General features: G+C 40.5%; 1 protein-coding gene across 9 annotated transcripts in view; it reads left to right on the top strand.

Annotated features, from left to right (window-relative positions):
* Positions 1–25349, top strand: part of arhgef6 (Rac/Cdc42 guanine nucleotide exchange factor (GEF) 6) — a 30048-nt gene extending 4699 nt beyond the window's left edge. For 3 of the 9 annotated variants that reach the window (XM_030396685.1, XM_030396686.1, XM_030396681.1), the window contains exons 3-22: positions 44–128; positions 3271–3392; positions 4020–4224; positions 4628–4680; positions 4947–5041; positions 5272–5367; positions 6188–6310; positions 8930–9068; positions 9545–9604; positions 12553–12699; positions 13699–13785; positions 13914–13995; positions 14597–14712; positions 14888–15067; positions 16463–16483; positions 19333–19429; positions 19908–20006; positions 20142–20241; positions 20535–20589; positions 21985–25349. In XM_030396685.1, the coding sequence (XP_030252545.1) occupies positions 44–128; positions 3271–3392; positions 4020–4224; positions 4628–4680; positions 4947–5041; positions 5272–5367; positions 6188–6310; positions 8930–9068; positions 9545–9604; positions 12553–12699; positions 13699–13785; positions 13914–13995; positions 14597–14712; positions 14888–15067; positions 16463–16483; positions 19333–19429; positions 19908–20006; positions 20142–20241; positions 20535–20589; positions 21985–22107 (2085 nt within the window). In that variant the 3' untranslated portion in view covers positions 22108–25349. Of the gene's footprint in view, positions 1–42; positions 129–3270; positions 3393–4019; positions 4225–4627; positions 4681–4946; positions 5042–5271; positions 5368–6187; positions 6311–8929; positions 9069–9544; positions 9605–12552; positions 12700–13698; positions 13786–13913; positions 13996–14596; positions 14713–14887; positions 15068–16462; positions 16484–19332; positions 19430–19907; positions 20007–20141; positions 20242–20534; positions 20590–21984 lie in introns of all 9 variants that reach the window. The other 6 variants (XM_030396688.1, XM_030396682.1, XM_030396689.1 and 3 more) reach the window with 4 other exon arrangements.
* Positions 25350–26975: the final 1626 nt, after the last annotated feature.

Here is a 26975-nt window from a genome sequence, read left to right on the forward strand (position 1 = left end):
AGATGGTCTAATAGCATCTTCTCTGTTCCTTTTTCCATCCAGGGGTTTTGAACCAGAGTGGTTATACACTGGCGAGAATTTTGGGAAAGTGCTGACCACTTTGCTGGCAGTCAACTTTGCCACACAAGGTAAGAGTTTTGCGGTATCATTCTGTAGCCTAGCCCTCTCTGAAAGTTAAGGGTCAAAAAGCAGTGAGTAGTTGAGCTGCAACTAACGATTTTCTTGATCATTCGAGTAGTTCCCCAAAAAATGGCAGAAAACATTAATAAAATGGCGACCTGAGCTTCTCAAAATCCACACTCATGTGTTGTTTTGTCCGCCACCTTACCAGATACTAGAACATGTTCACATTTAACAAGGTAGACTCAAAACAGTTGCCGATTAATTTACTTGTGGTTGCAGCTCTTGTGAGAAGTAATCTCAGTTTTGCTGTAGCTACGTATTGGCAGTTGCCTCTTGTATGTGCTATAATGGTGGACTTTGTAATTTTTTTTTTACAGACTTTGTCCTCACAATTCGGGTGTGTTACCATTGGGCAGCTGGCATGGCAGTGTGTGTTTGTGTCACGCTGGGTGCCATGTTTACTCATGTGTATCCATAGCTTGATGCACCCTGAATAATATCCTCTTTTGCTCATTTCACGTGGGTGTTATTAACGTTTCAGTTCGGCTCAGAGTGAAGCAGAACTCACAATGTGACTGAATATGAGTGCATCGCTTTTAGGCACACTCATACATCTCTCCTCCCCCTCAAGTTCATTTCTACAATAAGGACGCAGCACAAAACGGTTCGCAGTGCAGCAGCCCCACAGCAGTTTAGGGCTAATCGCTTCACTCAAGAGTCCTCTTTTGGGGGGTACTGAAGAGGTAATACAAGTCTCCTTCCAGTTTCCAGCCCACAGCAGGCAGAATTATCTAGTCAGCGCGTTTAGACCAATCTGCCCTCTGCATGCTTTATAGTAACTGCATAACGTTTCAGGCTATTTGAAAACATGCGTTGGTGACATTCCTTTATATAAACAGTGTAGCGGGATAAGTGCATTAGATTGTACCAGAGCGACAGCGATGATAGAAGGTGTCATTAGTGCTGCGGCTGATTTCTGTTGATTATGCTTTGGATTCATTGATTAGTCTTTAAATGTCTGAAAATTGTGAAAAATTGCCTCCGCAGTTTGCCAGAGGTGACATCTTCACAGTGCTTGTTTTGTGTGACTAGAAGGACAAAACCTTGATGTTCAAGCTGGGAATAGAATTTTTGTCATAAATTAATTAGGCTGTTTAAGCACTGTCATGGTAATAGAATAAGGATGCTGTCAGGGTTAACATTGGTTCCCAATAAACCTCACCCTCAGTGCTGTTTTGTCTGCCACCAGGCACCAAATCTCATGGGAAAATGAAGATTGAGTCAGTCTGGCACAATTTCTGCGTGCTTTCATGTCTCCATAATACTCAATGAATGATTGAACTCAATGTTTTGTCGTGTGTTGTTGGTATTTGTTACACTGAGAAAAAAAGGAAAGCGATCCAGTTGTCGTTGTGACAGCGGCAACTACGGTATAACAACTTAGAAACGTTTGGGCTTGGGTTTGGAAAGTTGTCTGTTTTCACTTTGATTGACCGTAGAAACACGTGTTTCATATTTCTGTTGTGTAATTGACTAGATTAATGATTGATTTATCATCAATCAAGTCATGCCTGTCTTCTGACCCATCAATTAATGGCTTATTGCTATAACACCATATGATATTACCCTCCTTTGGTTTTAGGTTACACTATCTATGCCTTTGTTAATGCACGATCAATCTCTTGGGTGCACTTAAATGAAAAGGAGGATGTGTGCCCCAGTGTGAGATGTGGAAGCCTCTGTCAGCGCTGGGCTCTGCTTGATATGCAAATCTTTTATAGGCTGGCTGTGCCCAGCAGCTGTTCTCCCAATCTTCAAAAGTGAACTTGATTTGAAGTGGATTTGTCACAAGTTAGTTTATAACGATCAAACAAAATAGGCGTCTCTGTTTTTAATCGTGATGCTCTCCCAATCTCTGCTTTGCTTTGGCCTTCTGCGTGTCTTTGCACAGCAATTCTGTTTGTGTAGGGTAACTGCTTTTGGACGTTGCCTGCGTGCAAACATAACAGTGGTAACCACAGGGCTTAGCTGACAGACGGGCTTGTTAGGCTTCGCCGTGTGTGTGAGGAGTGGCATGTGGGATCCATGAACCCCACCTGCAGTACATGTGGACCTTCCCACTGGTGAGGCCTCAGTGCGATGCACCCTGGCGTCTCAGCATATGGAAATCAGTGGGGAATCTGAAACCATTTTCCATCTCATCACACATTGCATACATTCCAGATGATCTACTGATAAAACAGGATTACACAAGAAGTGTTGCCATAGCACATTTTGCTGCCTGTAAGCGACAGTGCACCCGAGCGTTTGTCTATTTTTATAGCTTCAGAGTATAACTCTTAGGCCAGTGGTCCACCCCTTATTATTTTTGATTCTTTCTTTAATTTGCACACGGATTATACAGTGGACCTGGCCCGCATCCAACATGGAGTCTTCAGATAGCGCGTTGTTGCTTGTTAGTCCATAAGAGGTTGCAGGGCTGCCATGTGTCACTTTTAAAGTGCTTTCTGGCAACACAATTGATACCTCTGTCAGTGCATCTCAAGGGCTGCACTCACTCTGCAGGACAGCTGGCAGCTACTGACTCTAAATCACCGCTGGTCTGCTGCAGTGGCTCGGTGATGGCACTGAGTTGGCTGGCAAGAAAATAAATGAGATTTTCTGCATTTCAGAGTCAACAGGGCTAGAGAAGCTTTTGTTAAATGTGTGCCAATTAGTCGCACTGAACGTATGTGCTGAAACAACCTACTGGCTGATCGAGTACGAGTGATCATTGCACATATTTATATTATAGTCTTAAGGCTGTGTGTTTGTTGCCTTTTTTTGCAGCAGCTTGATCTCATTTGGGAGCTGTGTGCCAGTTTTGGTCGAATCAAATCATTCTGTCAGGCACTGTAAATGTGTAGCCCGTGTGGGAGCGTATTTCCTGTCCTGGGGCTGTGCAGAGCAATAGACCATACTTACATGAATTATCATCAAGTTATCAGCCCCCAAACTGCGTGCACCTGTGACAACTGTGTTGACGGTGCCGATGATGTGTGTTTGCTCTATTCACCCGATGAGAACAAAATCAAGGAGACGTATTTTAAAACATCGATGTAACCAAAATAACACACTCTCCGTATTTCTTCCTTCGTGTTTCCGAAGACTGTTCTGCTGAGAGGTCATGTTCGCAGTCGGGTGCTCCGTCTCCTAGTCAGTCGACGTCTTCACACACGCTCTCCTCCGCCAAATCCAAAGGCTCTCTGCGCAGGCAATCCAAATCCGTGGTATGGTCTTTTCTATGTATATATGTCTACATTCTCTGTCTTTCTGTCGTTGTCTCACTTGACTTCACCCCAGTTTGATTTTTCCACATTTTGCTCACATTAAATGATTTGATTCATCATATCATTTAGCAGTTGTTTATCCCAGATGACTGCACATTGTGTTTCCTTGCACAGTGAATTGTAGCAAATAATTATGTTAAGAGAAGCTTCATGCAAAGTCGTAACCAGATTTTAAAGCAAAATGTGCAGGTCTAAGATTTGGTGATTATTTTTTGCATTGCATGAATGCACATGCGTTATGGCTACCAATGATCATTTCCACAATCAATTGATTAACTGGTGGTTTATAAAATTTGCAAAATGCTCAAGTGAAGTCTTGAGATTGTATCTTTTGTCCAGCAAGAGACTCTGAATTTTCTATCATAAATGACAAGGAAAAAAGCAGCAAATTTATGATCTTGACAAATGACTGAAATGATCGATCAGTTATCAGCATAGTTTGCAATTTTACCTTTGATCCACTAGTCAGTTAATTGATTAATCATTGCAGCTCTATAAGCACACAGATCTTTTAGCTTATTTGTGCTTGTGTTGTTGCTGACCGTCTCTTTGCAACCCCTCTCACAGGAGATGTCTGAGAACGGTGGAGGCGGGCAGCAGATGGTGAAGGCCCGCTACAACTTCAAGCAGAACAATGAGGACGAACTGTCGTTCAATAAAGGCGACACGATCCTCGTGACGCGGCAGGAGGAGGGAGGTTGGTGGGAGGGAACGCTCAACGGCAAGACGGGCTGGTTCCCCAGTAACTACGTCCGGGAGATCAAAGCCTGTGGTGAGTTGGGCCACCATTCCTGAGTATGATGTTCCAGAAAGAGTTTGTAAAACCATTTTAATGGTATAGAAAATTGGAATTTGCATTTAATGCCATATTTTCAGTCAGTCATGTTGCAAAATAGACAGTGACTTAGTTAGGGAGAGAGAAGAGAATATCAGACCTGAATGCTAAATTCTAGAAATGAAGATTATACAGTTGTAACTGGTGTAGATCACTGAAGAGTTGACCTGGATTTTCCTTCTAGACAAAAATAGACATTATTTGGTTGGATGTTAAAAACCCTGATCTAGTTTCAGGTAAATGATTATTATAATCTGATTATTTCAAACATATTTTGGATGATTATCATGAATTAGTTATCGCGGAGCTCTCCCAACCTTGATACTTATATCCTCTACAGAAAAACCAGTCTCCCCTAAAGGAACTCAGCTGACCAAGAACTACTACAGTGTGGTAAGTGAAAATGACTTGGGTCACTTTTCAGTTTTTTTGTTTTTAACTTTAACAAATACAAGTTATTTCTCCACGTGAAATTACTCTATCAGCAATCCCCTTTAAAGTGATCTTAAGTCAACCAAAGTGCTGATGAAGGCAAAAATGATCCAGATGTTCCAGTTTTTGACCATTTTTTTTTTTACTGGAGTGTTTTGCCTTAAGAAAATACTGTGCTCCCCTGCAGTCTGACAACATTTAGTATTCTGTGTGTGCTGCTGTTGCAGGTGGTTCAGGACATCTTGGAACATGAGCGGGAGTTTGTCAAAGAATTACAAACAGTGCTGAGTTGTTATCTTCGACCCCTGCAAGCCAGCGACAAGTAAGAGCAATGACAAGAAGATGTGACCGATCCAGTAAAAGAAATCATTGAAGGCAGAGGGCATTTTAGATTCCCAGGGAAATGTCTTTGTTTAACTTAACTTAGAATAACTTTCTCAGAAATAAGTCTAAAGCCCTACGTTTACTAAAATCATAATCGATGGTGATGCTTCTTTTATCATCCATGTTGTAGCTATCATCTCCACTCATGCTAAATATATGTATACTCAGGGTGAGCAGTGCAGACAGCACCACCTTGTGTGGGAACCTGGAGGAGATCCTCACCTTCCAGCAGGGGCTGTGTGTGGCTTTGGAGGACTGCACCAAGTAAGTCACGCTGGACACGGATCTCCATTGAACCTTCTGTCACAACGGTCTCAGTGGAGAGCAATTATTGGACCACAGTGTACACTATCCTACATAATATATATCGCATTGCAAGTGTTCCACAAAGCATACTTTACTTGATTCTATTTTTGCAATCACTTCCTTCCTCTTCAGCATCTCTTCCTCTTCGCTTCTTCATGGTATAAATATGAACTTGCATACGAATCCGCTGAATTAGGTAGTGCCTAATGGTGACCACGCAGCCCGAAATGATTAACGTCAGCCCGATAATGATACTATCCTTGCACACGTCGGTTTGAAAAATCTGCATGCCTTTTGGTGTATTCATGGAGGGTATGGCAACTCGACAACAAACCCACAACTGCTAGAAACAAATGGCTGCCTCTGGGAGACGGAAAATACACTCTTACATCCTAGAATGTTCGGTATGCTTCGGAAAATGGCCAGTAGCAATGTGAAGCAAGAACAGTCTAAAAATAGACCCCAAATTCTTCAAATCATTTTTTAAACTATGTCATTTCAGCTTGAGGCGTTAAAATGACTCAAGTTTGTCTCAAATTCAGTTAAAGAATCTAAATGTGTTTTGGTTTTGTGGTGTAAATCTGAGAAAACCGTGTAAGAGACTTGTGTCCTGAAGGGTTTCAAAAGAACAAGAATGGTCATGTATTCTACATTCTCTGTCAGACTGCTGTTCAGTTGTTGGGTAACGATTCAATATATCATCATGACAGTCTCTGTATCTTTCCATATTTCTCCTCTCTCCCCAACCCTCTCTCTTCTCTCTTTTCTCCTCTGTCAGAGTCTCCGAGGCCCAGCAGCGAGTGGCGGGCTGCTATTTAAACCTGATGTGTCAGATCAAGACGCTGTACTCGGCTTACTGTTCCAGCCACCCTTCAGCTGTTTGCATCCTCACTGACCACAGGTGAACCCCTGCACACGAAACAGCCATCAAATCATGAAGGGATTCTAAGAATCAGGATGTATAGTGCACATTTAAAGCCCTGCTGTCCCATGACAGCTGTGATAGTTAATTTAGCCTCAATTTCAGAGTGAGGTTCTCAGGCTTTTGATTGACTTTAAAGCTGCTGTAAGCGTAGTTGTCATTTAAGCCATGTTGTCATTTAACGTCCCATCCGCTTTGACATTAGCAGTACCCTCTGTGCTCTCTATACGTCACCACATGAAAGTGCAGCAGTAATCACCAGACAGCAGTTAAACGGAGGATCCTGCTCTTTGCACGTTCACGAGCAGACAGGACCGCCTCTTCAAGGAGTTCTCTGTCCTGAAAAATTGATCTTTTTTTTAAATTCTGTATATATATGTATATGTTTATTTGCATAGAACCTTTAACAAATCAAATGCAATTTAAAGATCTTTACAAGGGATTGATAAAAGGTAGGATATAAAAATAAATCTTTAGAGACTAATGCACACAAAAAACACAAAACACAGAAGACACCCCCAAAAAGTTGATTGAAAAAGACATCAATAAAAAATGTGTAGTCAAATTAATAAAAGATGAATAACAAAAGATAAAACAAGCATTTAAAATACAATTCTGAAATACAACACATTATAAATAATAATAATTCAAGAATAAAAAGAAAAACTGTTGATAATGACCAATGGTGATATTTGATTGAATAAAGAACGACAACAACAAAAAGTATTTAAAGATGCATATGTATGTATTTAATAAATACATTATTTAAAAAAATGAACTAAAATAACCAACATAATGTGAAGATATAACAGTTTTGATGTTATGTCAAAGAGTTCTATGTATTCTGTTCCAGCAATATTTACTGAAGTTAGCATGCTGAGCAGCTAGCCCCGGGCCTGAAAACCTCTTTTCTCCAAGTGGTCCAAAGCTGATGTGCTGGCAAAGTAAACACTAACAATCCGGCTAGCTGAACGTCTAACTGAGCTAACAAGCTAATAGTAGCTTCAGTCATGGATGTACAAACAGGATAGAGACAGCAGAAATGAGCACTTACTCTGATGATATGCTGCACCTTTTTGTTGGGGTGGCTAATTCTTACGTATTGCACCTTCAAATGAAACAGTCTGAGAAGTTAAATTCTATCATTTTATACTTGAGGGGTCAAAGCTAAATAAGGTTTGGAAGCGTAAATATAACCTGCCAGGCTTTGTTCACTCAGTAATTATTTTCTATGTTTGAGGAAAAGGTGTACTTGGTGAACATTCTGTGATTTCTAGAACGACTTCATGCTGTTTTCTGTTGATGAGCTGTAGTTACGCTTTGAACCACTAGGTGTCATGCTCCCCATCTGTAAATGACCTGGAGGCTAAACTGGGCCTGAGCTGTTGCAGAGTCCCTGTGTGCTCAAAGTTTCCAACAGTCATATTACCCAAAAGAAAAAGGTCATTCTCCAAAAGAATTGACCCGCTGTTATGAATCTGTATAAATCACAGTCGATGTGAAGCGGTGAAATCCCAGTGTAATAATTTAAATGATACATTATTGAATAATGTTGAAGCAGCTTGTCTGGTTCTTCATTGTGAGCTGCAGATGAAGTTGAATTACACACACAGGAAGCTGACTGTTGACAGGATATATGAAGTTGTGGTTATGTTGACAGGCGAGCGAGACTCATTTTTCACAGTAAGCACATTTGCACCTCAGTTTCAGGAGCCTTTTTTGTGAAATTCACATTTACCCATTGTTACCTGGTAGTGCTGCTACAGGACTATTTTTTTTAAGTCATGGAAACTCATGAATGGCGTTACTTTCAGAGCACATTTTCAGGTCTGCGGTGAAGTGATTGTGTCGCAGTCCAGTTGCAGAACATTTTGCAAAATTTGATGACCTAATTTCTGCTGCCTTTTACGCTAATGGTTAACACCAGTACAGCTGCCTGGGGTCACACATAGCACAGGTGTGACATACTGTATGGTTTTATAACGCATTATTTGTGATCCTTACAGTGAGAAGTGTTGACATATGAGACCCACTTTCCATGCGTTATGTAGAAATATGATATTAAAGCTATACCACAGAAATTAATCACTTTGTGTGCTAAACGTGTTGCCATACTTGCAAACTAGGGCATAATATACATTTTAGCTTCAAGTGCATCTAAATTCCTTCAACACAGATAAGTGTTACTCTAAGTTACTCTAATGCAAATTATTTGAATCCCAGTTGTACTATGTGTGAGCAATCTGCAGTCACAGACATATTCAGAAATAAATAGAACTAAAATAATCCACTTTATTTTGAAATAAACACTCAGTTTACTTATTTAATATAATTTCTGATTTCATTAGAAAGCTGTATTTTTTTTAGAGTGTATTTGAACCTTGATTGCTACAATTAATGCACATTTATCTATAGTTTATCCCATTAGAATGATCATCAAAATTAAACATTTCTGCCCGGGTCATGTAGCGACACACAACATTGACGACAGCAACTCCCACGATCCCCGGCTACTTCCATCTTTTGTTTTTCTTTGAATTGAGAAAATAACACACTGTGTGTTTAACTGTGTATTATTATTTGTGTGTGTTTTAACAGCGAGGAGCTCGACAAGTTCATGGAGAGCCAGGGAGCCAGTGCTCCGGGGATTCTGACCCTGACCACCAGTCTCAGTAAGCCCTTCATGAGGCTGGACAAATACCCCACGCTGCTGCAGGAGCTGGAGAGACATGTGGAGGTAAAGGAGAAAATATATATAAATTACATATTATTATTATTATTATTATTATTATTATTATTATATCATCACTATCTATCTATCTATCTATCTATCTATCTATCTATCTATCTATATATATATATATATATATATATATATATATATATATATATATATATATATATATATATATATATATATATATATATATATATATATATATATATATATATTATATATATATATTAGTGATGATATTATAATAATAATAATATGTAATTTAATATATGTCTTTAATAAAAAAGGGAAATTAATTTTCCTGATTAACCTTCAAGAAATAAATGAACATTAATGTAAGACACTGTATGAAATGTGTCTTACTCTCTCCCACTTTCTGACCCTGTATGGACACTTATCGCATGTTGACATTTAGGGCTCTCAGGCTCAATGTGAACTATATGGTCGCACTGATGTGTTGTGTATTCTCACCACAGGAAGCCCACCCAGACTATGCTGACATTGTGAAGGCAACCGCAGCATTTAGAAGCCTAGTGGTAAGTCTGGGACATCTTTGCATGTCTGCATGCTTCAACTAGCCTTAAACTGTATCACCTATAGTTAAACTGTCTTCTCGGATTAGGCCTCTTCTCATCGGCTCTGAACAAGTTCGACTGTAACGACCTCTTAACCTCTTGTGTCAATTCTTTATTATTGGATTGTCAGTCCACTGACAAATCCCTTTCCACCGGAGATCAGAAGAAGCACTTATCACTCCCTCTCGACACAGACAACTGGAATGCCTTTTAGAATGATAATTAATACTTACTAGAGCAAATACACCACAAATGGATCCACATATTACTCAACACTCAACAAGATGCTCATGCTGCTTAACAAACATAACTGTTATTAGTTATTTTCATCATTAGTTATGCTTATTTAATTTTTATTTTTATTCTCCGTTATTTTCTGCAGTATTTTCCTTCTTTTGATTTGTTGGTATTTCATTACAGCCATAGTTTCCCCCAACTCTGTTTTTTTTATTTTTTTTATTTTCCCCACTTTGATTCTTGATTCCTGTAGCTCCATCTGCCTTTCTTTTCGCCTGTCTATCATATATTTCTCAGTCTTTGTCTATATGTCAATCACTGCTCCTGTCTGTGTACATTGCAAGTCTCGGTGGTCTCGGGTTTGGTGGGTGTGAACTGAGAGGCCGGAAGAAGATGAGCTGTACGGAAACAAGGGGGTAGGGATAGGGTAAGAGTAGCGACCTCACCGTTGGGGGAGGAAAAAAGGTACCTAGGAGCCGAGTGGTAAATCTATAACATCCAGAATCACAGTCAGAAATAATCCCTGTGCAGGGTAATTGCCTTAGGGAGCTATGTATGCTTAAACAATTCTTTAAATCCATCTATCGTCTTTGTTATTCTCCACTGGGGATTCTTTTTATCATTACTGAGCAAGGCTGAGTTTAACAACCTGCGAGCCTGCACATTTCGATTACTGGATTATCAATCCACTGGATTGATTTATTTACACCTCCAAATTACAAACACTGTTTTGTGTCAAAGGTTAAGATGTGGCTTAAGGTGACACAGAACAGATTTTGAGATTTTGTGCTGCTTTGCATCCATTACTTCTTCTTTCAGACCAGTGAAAAGAAAAAAAATGTCCATATTACACGTTTAGGTGTAGTTTATTTAAATTCAGATTTCTGTTCTTGACATTTAATGGGAATCAGTATTATCGTATTTAAACACACAATTTCCGAAAACGTGTTATTAAAAAAAAAAAAAAATGTTATAGTGTAAGTTTCATTTTCAGTTTTCATTATCTGTTAGAATTAAAATGTTGTAAATCTATTATACAGGGTTCGTACGGGTGCTTGAAATCCTTGAAAGTGCTTGAATTTCAATGTTGTGTTTTCAAGGTCTGAAAAGTGCTTGGATTTTAGTTCAAGTGCTTAAAAGTGCTTGATATTATAACTCTGTGTCTTTCACAAAATTGGGATCACACTGGATAATTAATTTCTGAAGTTTTTGCTGTTATGAAATATAATGTTAGATGTTTAAAGCATAATATATTGTACATAATTGTGATAAAAAGTGAAGAAAAAAATCATAAGTATATATATTCCTTTAGATACGTATCTTACGCTAGCAATAAGGTGCTGGAAAATCTTAAAAATGACCCTTAAAAGTGCTTGAAAAGTGCTTGAATTTGACCTTGAAAAATTTGTATGAACCCTGATTATACTATCCTCTGAAGAAGTTTTGGTTCATCACACTGTAAAATAACTTTAAATTTACCATTTATAGATTATGGTTAATTAAACTTCAATTAGTAGTTATTTCACTGTTATCACTGAGATATATAATTGCCAAATAAATCGCTTATTAAGGCATTGTATTGTTTGTTATCAGTTACAAAACTATTTAGTAAAGTTTAATTAACTACAAATTTACCTTTTAGTGATGAAGGTTATTTATAAGTTTTGGTTTATTTTTGACGACTTGTTTCAGAGTTTTCTCATGATGTCACCTTTTGTTGTCATGGGCTACACGCGAACATACAACACACAACGTAGCACTTCACAATCAAGCACACGTCTGTCGAGAGGAAAGAAAAACATCAATGAGAGACCCTGAGCATTTTCCCAGCTGCATGCTTCGTGATCGTGTCGTTCCTACAGTGGGTGTGAACTGAAGAGTTGGATCAGAAACGAGCAACCACATCGGTGCCTGAGCGAACACCGCTCTGAGACACAGTTTCCCCGGTGTAGCACCGAGTTCCTAGTAAGAATAGAGTAGGTGACTCACGCGTCTCTTCAGCAGGGCAGCACAGGAAAGCGGGAAAAAAAACATCACACACTCAAGACTTGTGCAATTTGCAAGTCTCATTTTTCTTTAAGTGTTTTGAATGTGTGGTTGGGTGGGCAGGCACTCAAGAAATGCCAGGTGCATCTCATCTGCAGCGCTCCGTCTACATAGTCTAATTGTTGTTGTATCGTGCAGGGGAAAATTATACATGTTGCATTGTCATTTGTCCTGTTTGAAGAGGGAGAGCCCCTGCCAATCACCTGAAAATGTTCTACGTTATGCTGCAGGTTACCCAAAATACCTCTGACACAGACGTAAAAATAGAACGTTGAATACACAGTGAACGGTGAAGTTCATGGTTGTGTCTTCCCCAGCTTTATCCATTGTGGTTCCCATTACTCAGAATTTCTAGGAGGCAAGAAACCACTTTGTTCAACAGAGTGTTTCAGTAAAATATCATGACTACTTTCACCAGTAATAAAGCACAAATTGTGCATTGATATTGTGGAATTAGGACCGAAACTCTTCGGAAAAAACTAAAATCTAGGTGTGGGTCATCAATAGCAAAGTGATTTGAACATTATCCCAATGCAGCTGTGTGTATCTCGATGAGTTTTAAAAAAAAAAATGTTGTCATTCCCATTGACTGATGTGTATTTGTGTGTGTATGTGTGTGTGTTCAGACACAATGCCAGGATCTGCGGAAGCGCAAGAACCTGGAGCTGCAGATCTTGTCCGAACCAGTGCGGGCCTGGGAGGGAGACAGCATGAAGAGCCTGGGTCATGTGGCCTACATGTCTCAGGTCCACCTGAAAAATGGGTCCAGTGAGGTGAGCGACATGTCCAGGGTCACCAGAGCTAACATCAGCTGGTAGATTATTTTCCTTCTAATTGTTGACATCTGGCTGTCTTGGTTTCCTTGTCGGAGGAAATGAAGCCTACTAGATATTTCTCCTGCTCTCCTATAACGAAAACTAGCAGGTTGACACGTTTTTAACTTTAATCTTCAAATTTTGCCCACCTATCAATCCATCGACAATTCAAGAAATACGCAATAATATTTATGCTAGCTCTCTTAAGTCCAAGCGACTCGGTCAGCTAATCTCTCCACGGCCTGCGTGCCTCCATGTTTTGTTCTGTGACGCATGTTTTGTTTGCATCAGTCAAAAAAATCTAGAGCACTCGAGATGTCGTTCACACTTCCTCCCATCTGCTTACCTGCATCAAAGTCTCACTATTACAATTTAGAGGGGGCACTGATGGTAACTTAAATTCCGATTAATCCAGAAGCACGCCGTTATCCGAAACCAATGCATCATAACCTGAATATGTTAAAGTGTTCCTGAATATCCATAAACAAAAATGTGTGTGCTTAAATCCGTCCTCCTTCTGCTAATTCAGCGTTCCCTCAAGTGTGAAAACAGAAACCCTAATGTAGGCCATGCCCGCCCTGATAAAGTCGCTTCCTCGGTCTTGTGTGGTTTCTGTGTAGGGGTCCTCTTTGATTCGGTGGTTGGAAAAAAGCGCAAGATAAGCTCATCTATCGCTGTCGGCCACTTTCCAACCACACTATCGGTTACCATAACTGTTTGTAACTCCACATTCATATTTTTCCAATCACTTACCAAGCAACCGCATTGCCAAACTAGTATCTGTTTGCTAACTTTAGCTGAGATTTTTTGACAAACTCCTTTCTTTCACTGACAAGTGAGGAAACAATATCTATTAATGAAAACCTTTTGTTTAAGCTGTCAACCTATTGACATGAGCCTGTGCATAAACTGATAGGTCAAACTTTAACCAAATGTTTTTCTGTTTCCCTTTTGCAGGAAAAAGAAGAGCGTTATCTAATGCTTTTCCCTAACATGTTAGTCATGCTCTCCGCCAGTCCCCGGATGAGTGGCTTTATTTATCAGGTGAGGCACAACATACCGTGAACCTTCCCTTTTTATAAGTGATTTTTCTATATGTATCAGTTAAATTTATAAACCTAATTAAATTCATTCATGTCTCATTTCCTCTCCCTTCTTTTTGTCCCATTCAGGGAAGACTGCCGCTGACGGGCACCACAGTAACGAGACACGCAGAGGATGCAGACAGTGCCCACTACGCCTTCGACATCACAGGTTTGCTTCTGACCCGTCTCCTTCAGTCTATGCGGCAGTAATGCAGTATATTGAGTCATAACCCAAATAAACAATCTTAGCTCGAGCTCATTGAACATCCATCGGGCTGTGTCTATTTTTTTACTCCAGCCTTTCTCCCTGTGAAATATTCATGCCGGTGTCTGTACCCACTCAATGAAAGGATGTCAAACTTGCCCTACTTTTTCAAATAAAACCGTTTTGCTACACAGATGAATTTAGATCATATGACTCAGATGATCCAGTAAACACGAGGCCTTTAAAATTCTTGTCCCTCCGACCAGGAGTCACTGAAACACGCTGCTTCACACGCCTTACACTGAACCGTTATATCTCTTTGCTTCTTTGTGAGTCAGGACAACAGGTTTGACGGTGTTGCTTAATTTTGGGGGGGCAAATGAAAACAACAATTTAATCTTAGAGCTTTAATCTCTAAATGACTCCTGCAACCCCTATATTAGCTCTGGTATTTGTGGTTGCGGCATGTGTTGACTGTTATCAGCTGCATGGAACTTTCACTGAAGAAAGTATGTGTGTGTGTGTGTGTGTGTTTGTGTGTTGCACGTGTGTTTATGTGCTGCAGGAAGCATGATCGACCGTATTACGGTGTTCTGCACTAATGCCCAGGAGTTGCAGGAGTGGCTGGAGCACCTCCAGCCCTTTACCAAAGGAGGCAGCCCGGCAGGAACCATCTCAAAGGTGGGGAAACGTACACATTCACTACTTATACAGTATTAAGGGAAGACAATAACAAAAGTGAAACCTGCTCGAAGCTCGACGAAGTGTGAAAAGTGATCATCATTAGACACATGTTTCCTTTCCCCGTTAATTCTCAAACACTTGCGTCTTCCTTCCAACCGACCGACCCTTGTAGACTGTAGAAGGCAAGCCGCTGAGCATGGTCGGCACCCCCACTCACCTGTCCCATCTGGGCAGCCTCAGCGCCGTCAGTCGCGGCCCCCTGGAACCGCCGAAGATCAGCAAGCCCTGGTCTCTCAGCTGCCTGCGCCCCGCGCCTCCCCTCAAGCCCTCTGCAGCACTGGGATACAAAGAGGTAGGAGGTTTCAGACCTGGTTTTTCAGCAGCACCAACAAACCTACACAAGCGGTGATTCAATACATTATTAGTCAGCAACCACAAGAATCCCACCTCTTCTACAAAGCCCCCCTCTGTCTGCCTCTTCCGCCCCTGTTTCATTCATACCTACAATTTTTCAGTTTGACATCACATTTTCCACCAAGCACACTGATTACATTAAGTAAACAGTAAACAGTATCGAATAATGGCTTCTTATTTGACGTCCGTGGAGAATTTCCCATGACTACCTCAAAAAATCATTTTGAAACTTGCTGTCATTTATAAACTTTGTGAAACCCTTTGTTTTGAATTGTTGATTCGTACGTTATACCTGAAGATCTTTCTTTCTTTGTGTAAAGAAACCGATTGGTTTGTTCCAATAATGTAGGTGTATATTTGCATATAGACCGGCTAAGTGTGATCCGATCACAAGAGGACACTGTGCCGAGACTCATTTAATTCCAGGCGTGAATTGACGGGCTTGACGCTGTCGACTTGTAATTGGATCCCTTGGAACTGATTGTAAAAACAAATGTGTACATCCTGTAGTGATCCAATCTGATCTGCTTTTTACTCCTTGGAGATGTTTATAAAAAACAAACTTTTATGTGGTCACAAGCTCCAGAAACCCCGTTCATCGCTGTGATGACAACAGGAAAACCCTTTGCAGATAGAGATAAGTGCTTTGCACAGTGCGTGGGCCAGCTAGATAAAGTATATGGTGAGAGTGAAACGCAGCAAAAGATATTATTAGGAGATAATAAACTATGCAGCTAAAGTGGCACGCTGTTGATATGTTCTGAGTAAGTTGATTCTCAGTAACGGACGAATGACTGGCACCGGAGAACAGTGAGCGGGGCAGTGGTTATGAGCCATAGTCATATGTCACTTATGTTTTCTCAGTGGTCCACGTGGGAGGTGGAAGCCTTCACACCTTAAAGTTTCAGTTATAATGGGCTCTAGTCTAAACATAATGTGTATGCACTTTTCTGACAAGCCGTGATCTAAAAATGACTCCACCTCTTTGTACGTTTTTAACCCTACACACACACAGACACACTCCTGCGCTCATTCTTTGAGCTCAGAACACAGGAAGGCGTGTCGGGTCTTTTTTTTTTTCTCTGCCCAGCAGAGATTGCATGCATAATCCTCTGTATACATAACCACCTTTCTGCCAGTCTCCCCATTTCTCCTCATATCTTCCTGTTTCTTACATGAAGTAACCATCCTATTCTGCATAGACGAAGAATAGGTGAATGGCAGAGGGGTTGTAAAGATGTTCACCATTAACTCTCTATCACATCCTTCGCACATCATATTTTTCATGCACATTTCCCCTTTTTTCTCTCTTTCTCTATCCCGCCTCCTGTAGAGGATGTCTTATATCATGAAGGTAAGGTGTGTGTGTGTGTGTGTGTGTGTGTGTGTGGGTGTGTGTGTGTGTGTGTGTGGGTGAGGATGTGGTTTTTGGGGGTGGAGGTGGGATGGGGTTGCCTTTGTGTGTGAGCGTGTGTGCGTGTGTTTACCCCCAGTGTTGAGCTAGCATGCCCTTGCTCTGTTTGCTTCACTTTCCTTCATTGTCATCTGTTCGTTTCCTGTTTTCTGTAGCGTGCGTGTCTTCTTTTTCTTGTTTCTCATTCTCTTCAGTGAGAAAAGGTTTCACTCATCGTGAACATAAAACGTTTTCTGTCGAAAAAAAAAAAAAACCCCATTCTGAAGCAGCCATGTTACTCATTTCTACTCGAGGTGCTATTTTTGGAAATCTAGACAGAGAAAGCAGTCAAGACTACTGTCACTCAGCTTTGGGCGTTTTTACACATTTGGATTATTAGCTGCCAAAATACACTAATGGTTTTGATGATGTCTCTTATACTCCTTTCATCCTTGATGGAAAAAAACCCACTGACATGTTTTTTGTACACATTCACATTACAGACAATCTGCATTCACTCCCACGTCAATTGACTCTGCAGTAGTCGATTAGCATCCAGGTCGGCATGCTAATTTATTTCCTTTTTCTGCGCGTGGCGCGTGTTGAAGAATGCCAGGAGTTTGTTAATCCTCAAACATCGTTAAGAGACTGAAGTAAAAGATTTTTTTTTTTTAAAAGTAACCACAGTTACAGTATCATTGGTCTCCATGTCAGTACCTGATCCTTGTCAGCTGCCTGACAGGTACTGCGCATGTGAAACTCTCAAAGAGACGAGAAAGAAGCATGAGAATGTGACTGATTAAGACTGGATGTCATCTGAGGAATAAAATTGGTTGCTTTCTACTATTTCCTGTTTTTCTGGCGTGTTTGTGATGATGAACAAGACAAAAAAAAAGCAGGAACAGGCAAGCCTATCTCGTGGCGATGGGACAGGAGTTGGCTTTTTTTTTGTGGCAGGTTGACCCTCATTTTAAAAACATGCATACACGTCTATGTTATGTCGATTCCTTGTGTGTCAGCTTTTCTACATCCAAAGCTGCGAGCACTGAATACATTTTGTATACTCTGATCAGTTGTTTAGTTACAGAAAGTTCGATGAACGAGGCGGAGTAACACGACTGTCACAGAATTTTCCTGGAAAATGTATCAGCAAGACATCATGAGCATTTCTTTATTCCATCGTTGTATAATCCATCTCCATTTGTGTCTTTCCAAATATAACTCTAAACAATATAACATCTATTCCGTCGCCGTATAGACTCAAATTCTTCATATCATAACACATGGTAACGATGCCACAAACACTGATAACCCTGTGTGACTATGTTATTGTTTCCAAAAATGTCTGTTTCTGTCTGTCCAGACATAAACAATAAAAACGGCATTTCTGAATACCTTCACCCTGGCCAGAGACATATAAAACCCTGTTTATGTGTGTACTGTAGACCAAAAAAGCTTTGTTTTAAAAATAATGCCCTTGCACTTCTGGACAGGGTCTGAAAAAACCCACCAACCCTGCCTGCCTGCCAGTGGCAAGAGGAAGTAGCATGCCAAGTCTCTGTCATATGTCAAACAACTGCAACCTTAAGAAATTCATATTAAACTTGTTTTGATTAAATTAAATCATTTATTTTAATGGCTACAACACAAATGTTTGTTGAAAACCTGGAGGGAACTACGGTATGTTTTTCATGTGTAGTGGGCTGCGGCTTTATGAGACGTCGCAGCGGTCCGCATTCATTATCACCCAGGTTTCATTCTGAACTCATCATGACACATGTGTGCACTGTGCATCACATACTCTGTGCACGCTACTCGTTGCCAGTCTTGGCACAAAATTGCCATTGAAACACCCCCCTACTTCCACCGACTGCACACAATGAGTCCCCAGAGCAACAGACCAACAGGGAAAGACCTACAACTCAGGAAAATGTGCGTCGGCATCGTAGTAAATCCCTGAGCCGGTTCCAAGACACATGATGCAGTTATTCCTCCTCATTCTCATGAGGTACTTTTAGGAGACTGTGATAGACTTTCAAGATGCCCCGTGAATTGTTCTCTTACTTTCCAATTGCATGTCTGAGTGAGCTACACTCTTCCAGCCCAGCGCTTGGAGCAAATGACATCATGCAAAGCATTCAAAGAATATGATTTTCATAAATCACTAGTCAGCAACACCTGTCTGCTCTGTGAAGAGCTCATCACCATGACTATGCTGTTGGCTCATTATTCATCACACCTCAGCGTTTTATGTGTTCAGGGGAGGAAACAGTGTGTTGTTCGACCCTGAACTCAACCCAGTAGGATAAAACCTTTCTCAGTCATAAAACCACATCAATGTGGTTTGATTGAATTTAAAAAAATAATGTGATCATATCTTTGCTTCCTCTCTTGGGGCTTTGTAAACACTGTGCCCAACAGGTAAAGCTTGAATATTTTAGATCTTTTGCTCTGTGTAGTCGGCAATGTTTTTCATATGAGAAGATCCTCGAAAATAACCGCTGTTAAATGTGATTGGATTTTTTTTGGTTGTCGTTGTACGTCTAGCTTTCTCAGGCAGGATTGACGTTAGCACAGACCGGCTACCAGCTGGTTCGGTCACAGTCATCACCACATGCTTGCTGCCTTGTTTGTTGATGGAATTTTTTTGTTCTTCGATGTTGTTCGTTCTTGAGGGATGTGCATCCTTGTAAGCTTTGCATTCTGTTTGGTTTGGAGCCTTGGCTTTACAGGTGTGTGTAGCAGTATGTGTGTATACGTGTTCGTGTGTAGAGAGAGATGTGCTGACTTTCTGCGTTGCACTCCTCCAGGACTCCAGCAAGAGCCCGCGGCCCATGAAGAAGTTCCTGCCAGGCAACAGGAAGAAAGAGCGGAAGCCCTCTGATGACGAGGTTCAAATCAGGAAAAGTAAGACTAATATCTTGCTATCATATGTAATGTGTGGGCCGATGTGTTCGTCAGTTCTTCCTATTGTGATCGTGATAGCTCAAGAACACCTTGAGGGAATTTCATCAAATTTGGTACAAGTGGACCAAATTATAAGTAACCAATAAAGGATCATCTCATCCAGTCTTATCTTCAAGTGTGTTGAGCCGGTCAGTGTGTTATCGGATGTATCAAAAGTCCACAGCTGAGGCCTCTGCTGCCCGTTCTTCACATGAATAATTCTGAAGAGTGTTCACATTTCAAGACCCCCTCTAATGTAATTTAATGTTCATCGCATCAATGCAGTGTGCGCAATTCTTATTATCTGAATATATTTGCTCTCCATGATTGTATCCTGCTCTTTAAACAAACCCACTCATGTGCGACACCCCGACACCTGCTCCTGAATGAAACCTCGGAGTGTGTTTTTAATGATACCGATAATCTCCGGTCCTGGCAGGCACGGCCGCTCTGGAGGAGGACGCTCAGATACTGAGGGTGATTGAGGCGTACTGCACGGGAGCCAGCCTGCACCAGACCACCACAGGTGTGCGTTTGTGTAAGGACCATACACTCAAATTGCTTCTCTAATGCCCTCTTTGATTGTACATGTTCAGCAGCTGATACAGCCATAAATCAAGCTGCCCCACTGAATTTGTGCTTCTGTGTGTGTGTGTGTGTATTGTGTAAGCAGCGGTGCGGAAAGAGTGTGTCCCTCAGGTGCTTCTGCCAGAGGAAGAGAAGATCATTGTGGAGGAGATGAAAAGCAACGGGCAGACGGTCATTGAGGAAAAGTGAGCGTATTATTACTTCAGATAATACACTTTCATTTACGTTACACTGACAAGCCAGGCTTTGCCTTTAGTTGTGTTTGGATCCTGATTTTCCCTGTAATTGGATTCAGGAATGTGATATTGATCCTGTAAAGGTTTTCGAAGAATGAATCTTGTTTTGTCCTTGGGTCAGAATTTCGCATAACCTTGATATAGAGACGTTAACAAGTTAAAATTTAAATCAAAAAAAGGCAAAGAAATATTGATACTGTCCAGCAAAACTTGACGCATTTTCTTTTTTTTTTTTCTTTCAGGAGTCTGGTTGATGCTGTGTATGCTTTAAAGGATGAGGTTCATGAGCTAAAAAAGGTAAACGTGCCCAAATGTCGAAACTTCGTATTTAGGTGTCAGTGACATGGTTTTGTGTCCTACTTCTTCAAGGCGCCGCTGTGCTTGTTGACATTTTGAGGTGTTAAAAAATGCGGTCGAGTGCACACTCATATCATATCGATACACGAGAATCAATCAAATGTCATGACAACGTATCTGAGTTCTTATCTACTCTTTTTGTGTCCTATTGTCAGTTTTTCCACTTTTCATCATATTCAGCAGATAAAAAAAGACATGTGGCATAATACATGATTTCCTGCTTCCCTACTGACCTTAAATATATATATATATATATATACAGATATCTCACATTTTTTAAAAGACACATTTTATGTGTACAAAAAAGATTTTCTACAACATTTACATTTGCAAAAAATGTAAACAATAAAAACAAAAATGAAACTTGGCCACCTGAATAGCCTGCACCATTACCTTTACATTCAGACATGACCAATACTCGATTAATGAGAAGATCCCCAAACGCCACTATTTGTAATCCTAAATAGAGATTTATTGTTTTCTAGATTTCTTTATAAACACTATCCCATAGTGCGTGTCATTTTTTTCCAGTCCTGTACAATCTGCCATATTCATAATTCTGACTAAGATATTCATAATTTACACTTTTTTTCCTTTTTGATTCCACTAATAGTTGTCTGTAATGCACTGTATAACAATCAGTGGGCACAAGTGAAATAAAAATACCTCCAAGGGAACTTTTTGCAAATAATGTTTTTTTGCGATCGTGTTGATAAATGCCTTCCAAAACTCTTATCTATTAGCACGCCCACACAACGGATGAGTGAAGACACTGAGTAATGACAAATACCAGGCAATGATATCAAAAAAAAATTTTTGTTCAACAGTTAATCTGCATCTGACTTATCTGACACTTCAGATCTTAAATCTTCAATGATTAAATGAATTGGATGTCAATATCTATGCGGTTGTTGATTTATGATTTAAAAACCTCCACATCACTGCAGTTTGTTCCTGTTTTCCTGCCCATGAGTGTATTATGTCTTTGATTAAAGTCAGATGAGCACAGCTTGAAGGAAACACATGTTCCCCTGTGTGTTTTATGTATATTCCTATACTCTCATAGCTTAAATGACTTTTACCATGTTAAGCCCAATAGGTTGGCTGTTCGATAGTCATTTCTTAATATGACATTAAAAAAAGTTTGTTTAATTTAACGATATATTGATGGTATATTTTGAAGAGAAATGTAAAAACTATGATCAAAACAACAACTGTGAATTACAGAAATTAAGAAAAAGGATATAGAAAACAAGACATATTATTAAGTAGTCTAATTTCTTTTCCTTTCAACAGTCACTTCAACATCGGTAATGTCCGCATGTGTTTTTACAGGAGAATAAGTGGATGAAGCAGTTCCTGGAGGAGGAGCAGAAGTCCCGCAAAGAGCTGGAGAGAGTCGTCCGGAAACTGGCCAAGCAGAAGAACGACTGTGCTTGGGACGACGCCGGCCACTGAGCGCATCCATACAATCATCCCCACCCTCGCTGTGTGTCTGTGTGAATGGCTATATATTTTTGTAAGCACGCTTGTGGAGGGACAGGAGAGGGGTCAGGTGTGTGTGTGTGTGTGTGCCTGCATCTGTTTTCTTTTTTGCGTCTCCATATTTCAATCACGCAGAGCAGAGTGGGACTTGCCTCTGAGCTTCTTCGCTTCAGGTGCTGGAGCACGACGTGACGTTTTGATGAAATCTGTCTTCCTGATCCAGCCTCACTCGATGAGACCACAAATATATGCAGCTCCGCTAGAAACAAGACTGGGATGTTTTTTCAAAACATACTGCCTCTCGGCGACTGGCACTGTGAACACTCCCCAGCACATGGAACTATGTTGGACAAGGGCAGAACGAGTTCTCTGCTGCTTCCTTCGCTTTAGTTGGAAATAGACGAGGAGTACGAAGCCATCGAGTCCGATAGGTGTTCTCCTGCATGCACTTCTGTTACCAAGGGAACTGATTTTCTTCCCCGTCACATCACGACTTCTCTTTCTGTCATTGTCATATTTTATTGGTCTCGAGGAGGGGAAGTGGATTCATTGAGCTTTCGTGAGCAATTTTGTAAACGTTCTAGACATTCGCATCCCAATTTTCCAGGCTGTTTTTTTTTGAGCCGTTTCAAGCAATCCAACAACAGGTTCGCTCTTCATGTTAAACTCGGTTCCACCTGCAGCCTTTCACTGTTTATTTAAAAACTGCATGAATGTACAGTGTTTCTACAGTATGACTTCTGCATCAGAAATGTGATAATCAAGATATTCAAATATATTAGTCCAAAGCCATCAGGGATGCAGCTGCGTGATAGAGTAGAAAAGGCTTAACTATCTATCGTTTATTATACAGGCATACGCAAATAATGACAAAGATGTCGCTCCTACTCTTCTTACTAAAATATATTCAAGTATCATTTTAACATATTAATTACATAGCCTTGCTTTATTTTGGATTTTTTTTTTTTTTTTTTTAAATACTCTTTATTTATTGTTCACCAAAACATTTAAGTGTGTGTCAGCCTTATCGATATAGTTCTGCTGCCTTCACATCCGTCTGGAGTTTTACTCAACTACACTGATGTAGAAAGGCAGAAAAACATCCCAAGCCAAGGGAAAATGGACATTTCTTCATCACAAAATAGGAAAAAATTGCTTCAATAATGAGTCCAGCTTGAGAATTCAGACTTTTTTTTTTTTTTTTTGGTTTTTTTTTGTCTGCAGCCTGTTCGGCCTCCCGGCAGGTTTTCTGCAGAGCAGATGGAGACGGACTGAGGAAATGAACAGAGAGATTTATTTGTGGGCGTAGTGTAGAGCTCAACTGTTAAAGTGCCTCCTGAAGGGGTCGACAAACTTTAAAGAGAGTTGAAGACCAGACTGGGACTTAATGCATGATTTATATTGAAAGTGTCGCAGGTGGTTTTGTAATATTTCAATAAGAATGGCTCGAGCTTAAAGGGTATATTTAGGGTCTGAAAAAACATACAGGGCTTTTGCGTGCAGCCTCTTTTCAAGGACCCACAGCGGTACATTTCCTCATGAGGTGTAGTGTGTGCACTGTCAAAACTGTTCTCTCCTCCTGGCTGCACTGCTGTGCACCAGTGGATGCTATTGAAATGCAATAAGTGACTGCTTTACTGACTGACCGCTGGGTTAGACCCTGGCATGGTGGGCCAGATTTGGAGAAATTGCAATAACAATGAATGAATTAACCCGAGTTTATTAACCAAAAAGGGCCAACGCGTGGTTCAGCCACCACAGAGTTAGGCTATTCGTTGTTTCCATTTGCCTTTTTTATTTAATCAAGTCTCTTGGTATTGATTGTTTAAAGGTCACAGACAACGTCACAATTCCCACCACACATGACTCAAACTGTAATATTACTGTAATACTGTACAATCTCTGTTTGCAAAGTGCTTTTTCTGTGTGCACCTCTCACAGGGAGGTCAGAGCACTGTGCAGGATACACGGCAGCACAGGTACATCTAAAAAAGAAAAAAAAAAAAGTGCTTGCTCAGGTGCTGGAGCTGCTGTTTAAAGGGACAATTCACCCCGTATGAAAATATAAATATATATTTTTCCTCTAACCTGTAATGCGATTTATCCATCTAGATTGTTTATGTATGAGTTGCAGAGTTTGGGAAGATATTGACCACATGGATGTTTTCCTCCTCTTGAACTGGATGGAACTAGGTGGCACTCGAAGCACCAAAAAAATAAATTGGTAAAACCTGGTCAATAGTTTGAGACTAATCTGCTGCGGGTGGGCTTTTGGAGATCCTTATGTCCTGGGCATGAGCAAGACTATCGCTGGCCCTGCTTACGACGCTGTATGCAAACATTAACAGTGTCCCCCTCAGCTGTACCATGAGCAGATGCGTGCTTCCCTCTGCGCGATGATACTGAAAGAATATTGTTCCATCGCGAAACTGCTCACCACAAGGCCTGTGGTATTCACACAATTACCTTGAGTAACTGGGCCGTGATTTCTGGAAACAGACATAGCTGAGTTCTTTTTAAATGTATCGCACAGCCACAGTTTTGCCATCGTCAGCAGGGTCGCCAACAGTCTTGCTCGTGCCCGCGACAGGCTGATCTCCCAAGGTGCTCCAAGCATTTTATTTTAATGTATGGAGATTATTTTATGACCCAGGGCAACAAGCCACAAGATTGAGTGCCATCTAGTTCCATTACATTCAAGAAAAAATCATACGACATTCTCACAGTTGATGTCTCCAAAACTCGACAACTTGCAGTAAAACAATGCAGATGGATGAACGGCTCTACAGGCAAAGGGGAAAAATCTGACTTTTTGATTCGGGGGTGAACTGTCCCTTTTTTAAATTGCTGTTCCTAATAGGACGGTTACAGAGACTGTGCTTCCTGTACAGATGTGCGACTCTGTCTCGTCACGTGTTCACTGTCGAGATTAACATTATTGCTGTCCCTGTACTTTCAATGGTTCTCATTAAGTACCACATTCTGTCAGTAGCTTCAGTGAGCACTTACCGGTGGGTTTGATCTCGTTTGTCTCGTCTCCAGACCATCGTGTGTGTGTGTGTGTTGTTGTTGTTGTTTTTTTTGAAAGGTTGTTCTATGCAATTACTGTTGTTGTTGCAAGTATTGTAATGCTTTGTTTGTTTGTTGTTTTTTTTTCTAGACACTCTGTACTTCGTGTTTGGTATGGTCATTCTTTTATTAAAAATTTAATATAAGCCCTGCATTTTGACGATCAATTACCATGAGGAATGGAAAACCGTATGGCGCGACCTGCACGTTCCCTCATTCAAACCGGAAAATCCACCAAGGCAGGCTTTTCCACGCTGCCTTTCAGACACATGTCGCGGCTCAGGAATTTGTAGGTTGCTCAGGTTCGGCAGCAAGAAAACCCTTCACAGGATGGAAGAATGACTAGAATAGATGACATCCTGTGAAAGTCTGCCTCTGCATCTGTACACACCTCCATAAAGAATCACACTTTCCGTGCCGTGCAGCTCCACCACGACAGTGACATGTGAAAGGCACTGCCACTGTAACGTTTGGTGGTGTCTCAGGTGCTAAGTTTTGAAAATGCACAGTGCTGCACTTTTTTTTTTTTTCTTTTGGTGGGTTGGTGGGTTGAGCTTTTTTTCATATTACTCACCGAGCTCTTTTTTTTTTTTTTTTTTTTCAACCGCCATATTAGTCACCAGACGTGTTGAAGATGCTCGGACCTGTGGGTTTACAGTTTATCCAGTCGCTAAATATAAAAAAATAGAACAGCTCAACGGTTCATTTTAACAAGATAGTTGGGGTGATTTCTCTTGTTGCCTATGAATCCTGAATACTGGACATTACGTATATATTTCCAACTACATTTCCGCCTTTGTACTGCTGTTGGTCTAAACTCAATCTTATACAATAAAGTTGTGCAATCCATCATAGTGAATGATTCATTTAGTGTCAAAGTGTTACAGTCATGGTGAGAATCAAACGGGTCTGCGTTCAAACTGTCTCCTGGTGTGACAATAAAGAGCAAGAAACGAAAGTTTTTTCCTGTGATGGATTACACAACTCAAGACACTTTCAAGAGTTTTGGTAAATGATTCATGGAGCCTGTGGAAATGAGCTGGAAATCAGCCGCCGCCTGGAAAGAAGAAAGACAAAAACTGGAAAGTCTGCAGTTTGTTTTGAAAAATCACCAACAATAAAACATTGTTTGTTTTGTAACCGAGGAGTTATTTTAAGGTGTTTTTTTTTCCTTAAAATGATCAGATGTTGTCTTTGCATCTGGCTCAACAAAAAAATAAGAAAAGATGATGATCTCTCCTCTACCATTGGAAATAAAAAATGCCCCTTGATGCAAATGTTTCTATAGGTACACCATCCAACTTTTCATCAAGTCTCAAGTCCTGCTCTGGTAGTAATCTACGTGTTTAGTGGTCTTGTTTATTGTGGCCTAGCCTTCATGAGAAAATGCGTCGATGCCGTGTGGTTTCCTGCGTCCTAGAATGTGAAACCCTCGTGTTGCATTCAGAGCGACAGTGCAGAGCGCGGCAGGCTTTTTCAATATACAGAACGTAAGAAAGGTTTGTATTTATACCGTATATTTGTGTAATCGAAGATCATTTCGGGGATGTCTTCTGTGTTAAAGGTGCACTATGCAACATTTGTTACAGGCCTATAAACCAGCAAAGACAGGAGCTTTAGATGTACTTGTAAGTCATTTTTTTTACATTTGTAGTGTAACAAATTACAGCAAAACCATCTTGTAATTTGAGTTATTGTGGGGTGAGTGTATAACACAAAAGATGTTCGCTTTAATACTGCCGATAAATCTATTATTTTAGTTGTTTTTGGTT

Source organism: Sparus aurata, chromosome 18, assembly GCF_900880675.1.
Source record: "Sparus aurata chromosome 18, fSpaAur1.1, whole genome shotgun sequence".
Lineage (NCBI taxonomy): Eukaryota > Metazoa > Chordata > Actinopteri > Spariformes > Sparidae > Sparus > Sparus aurata.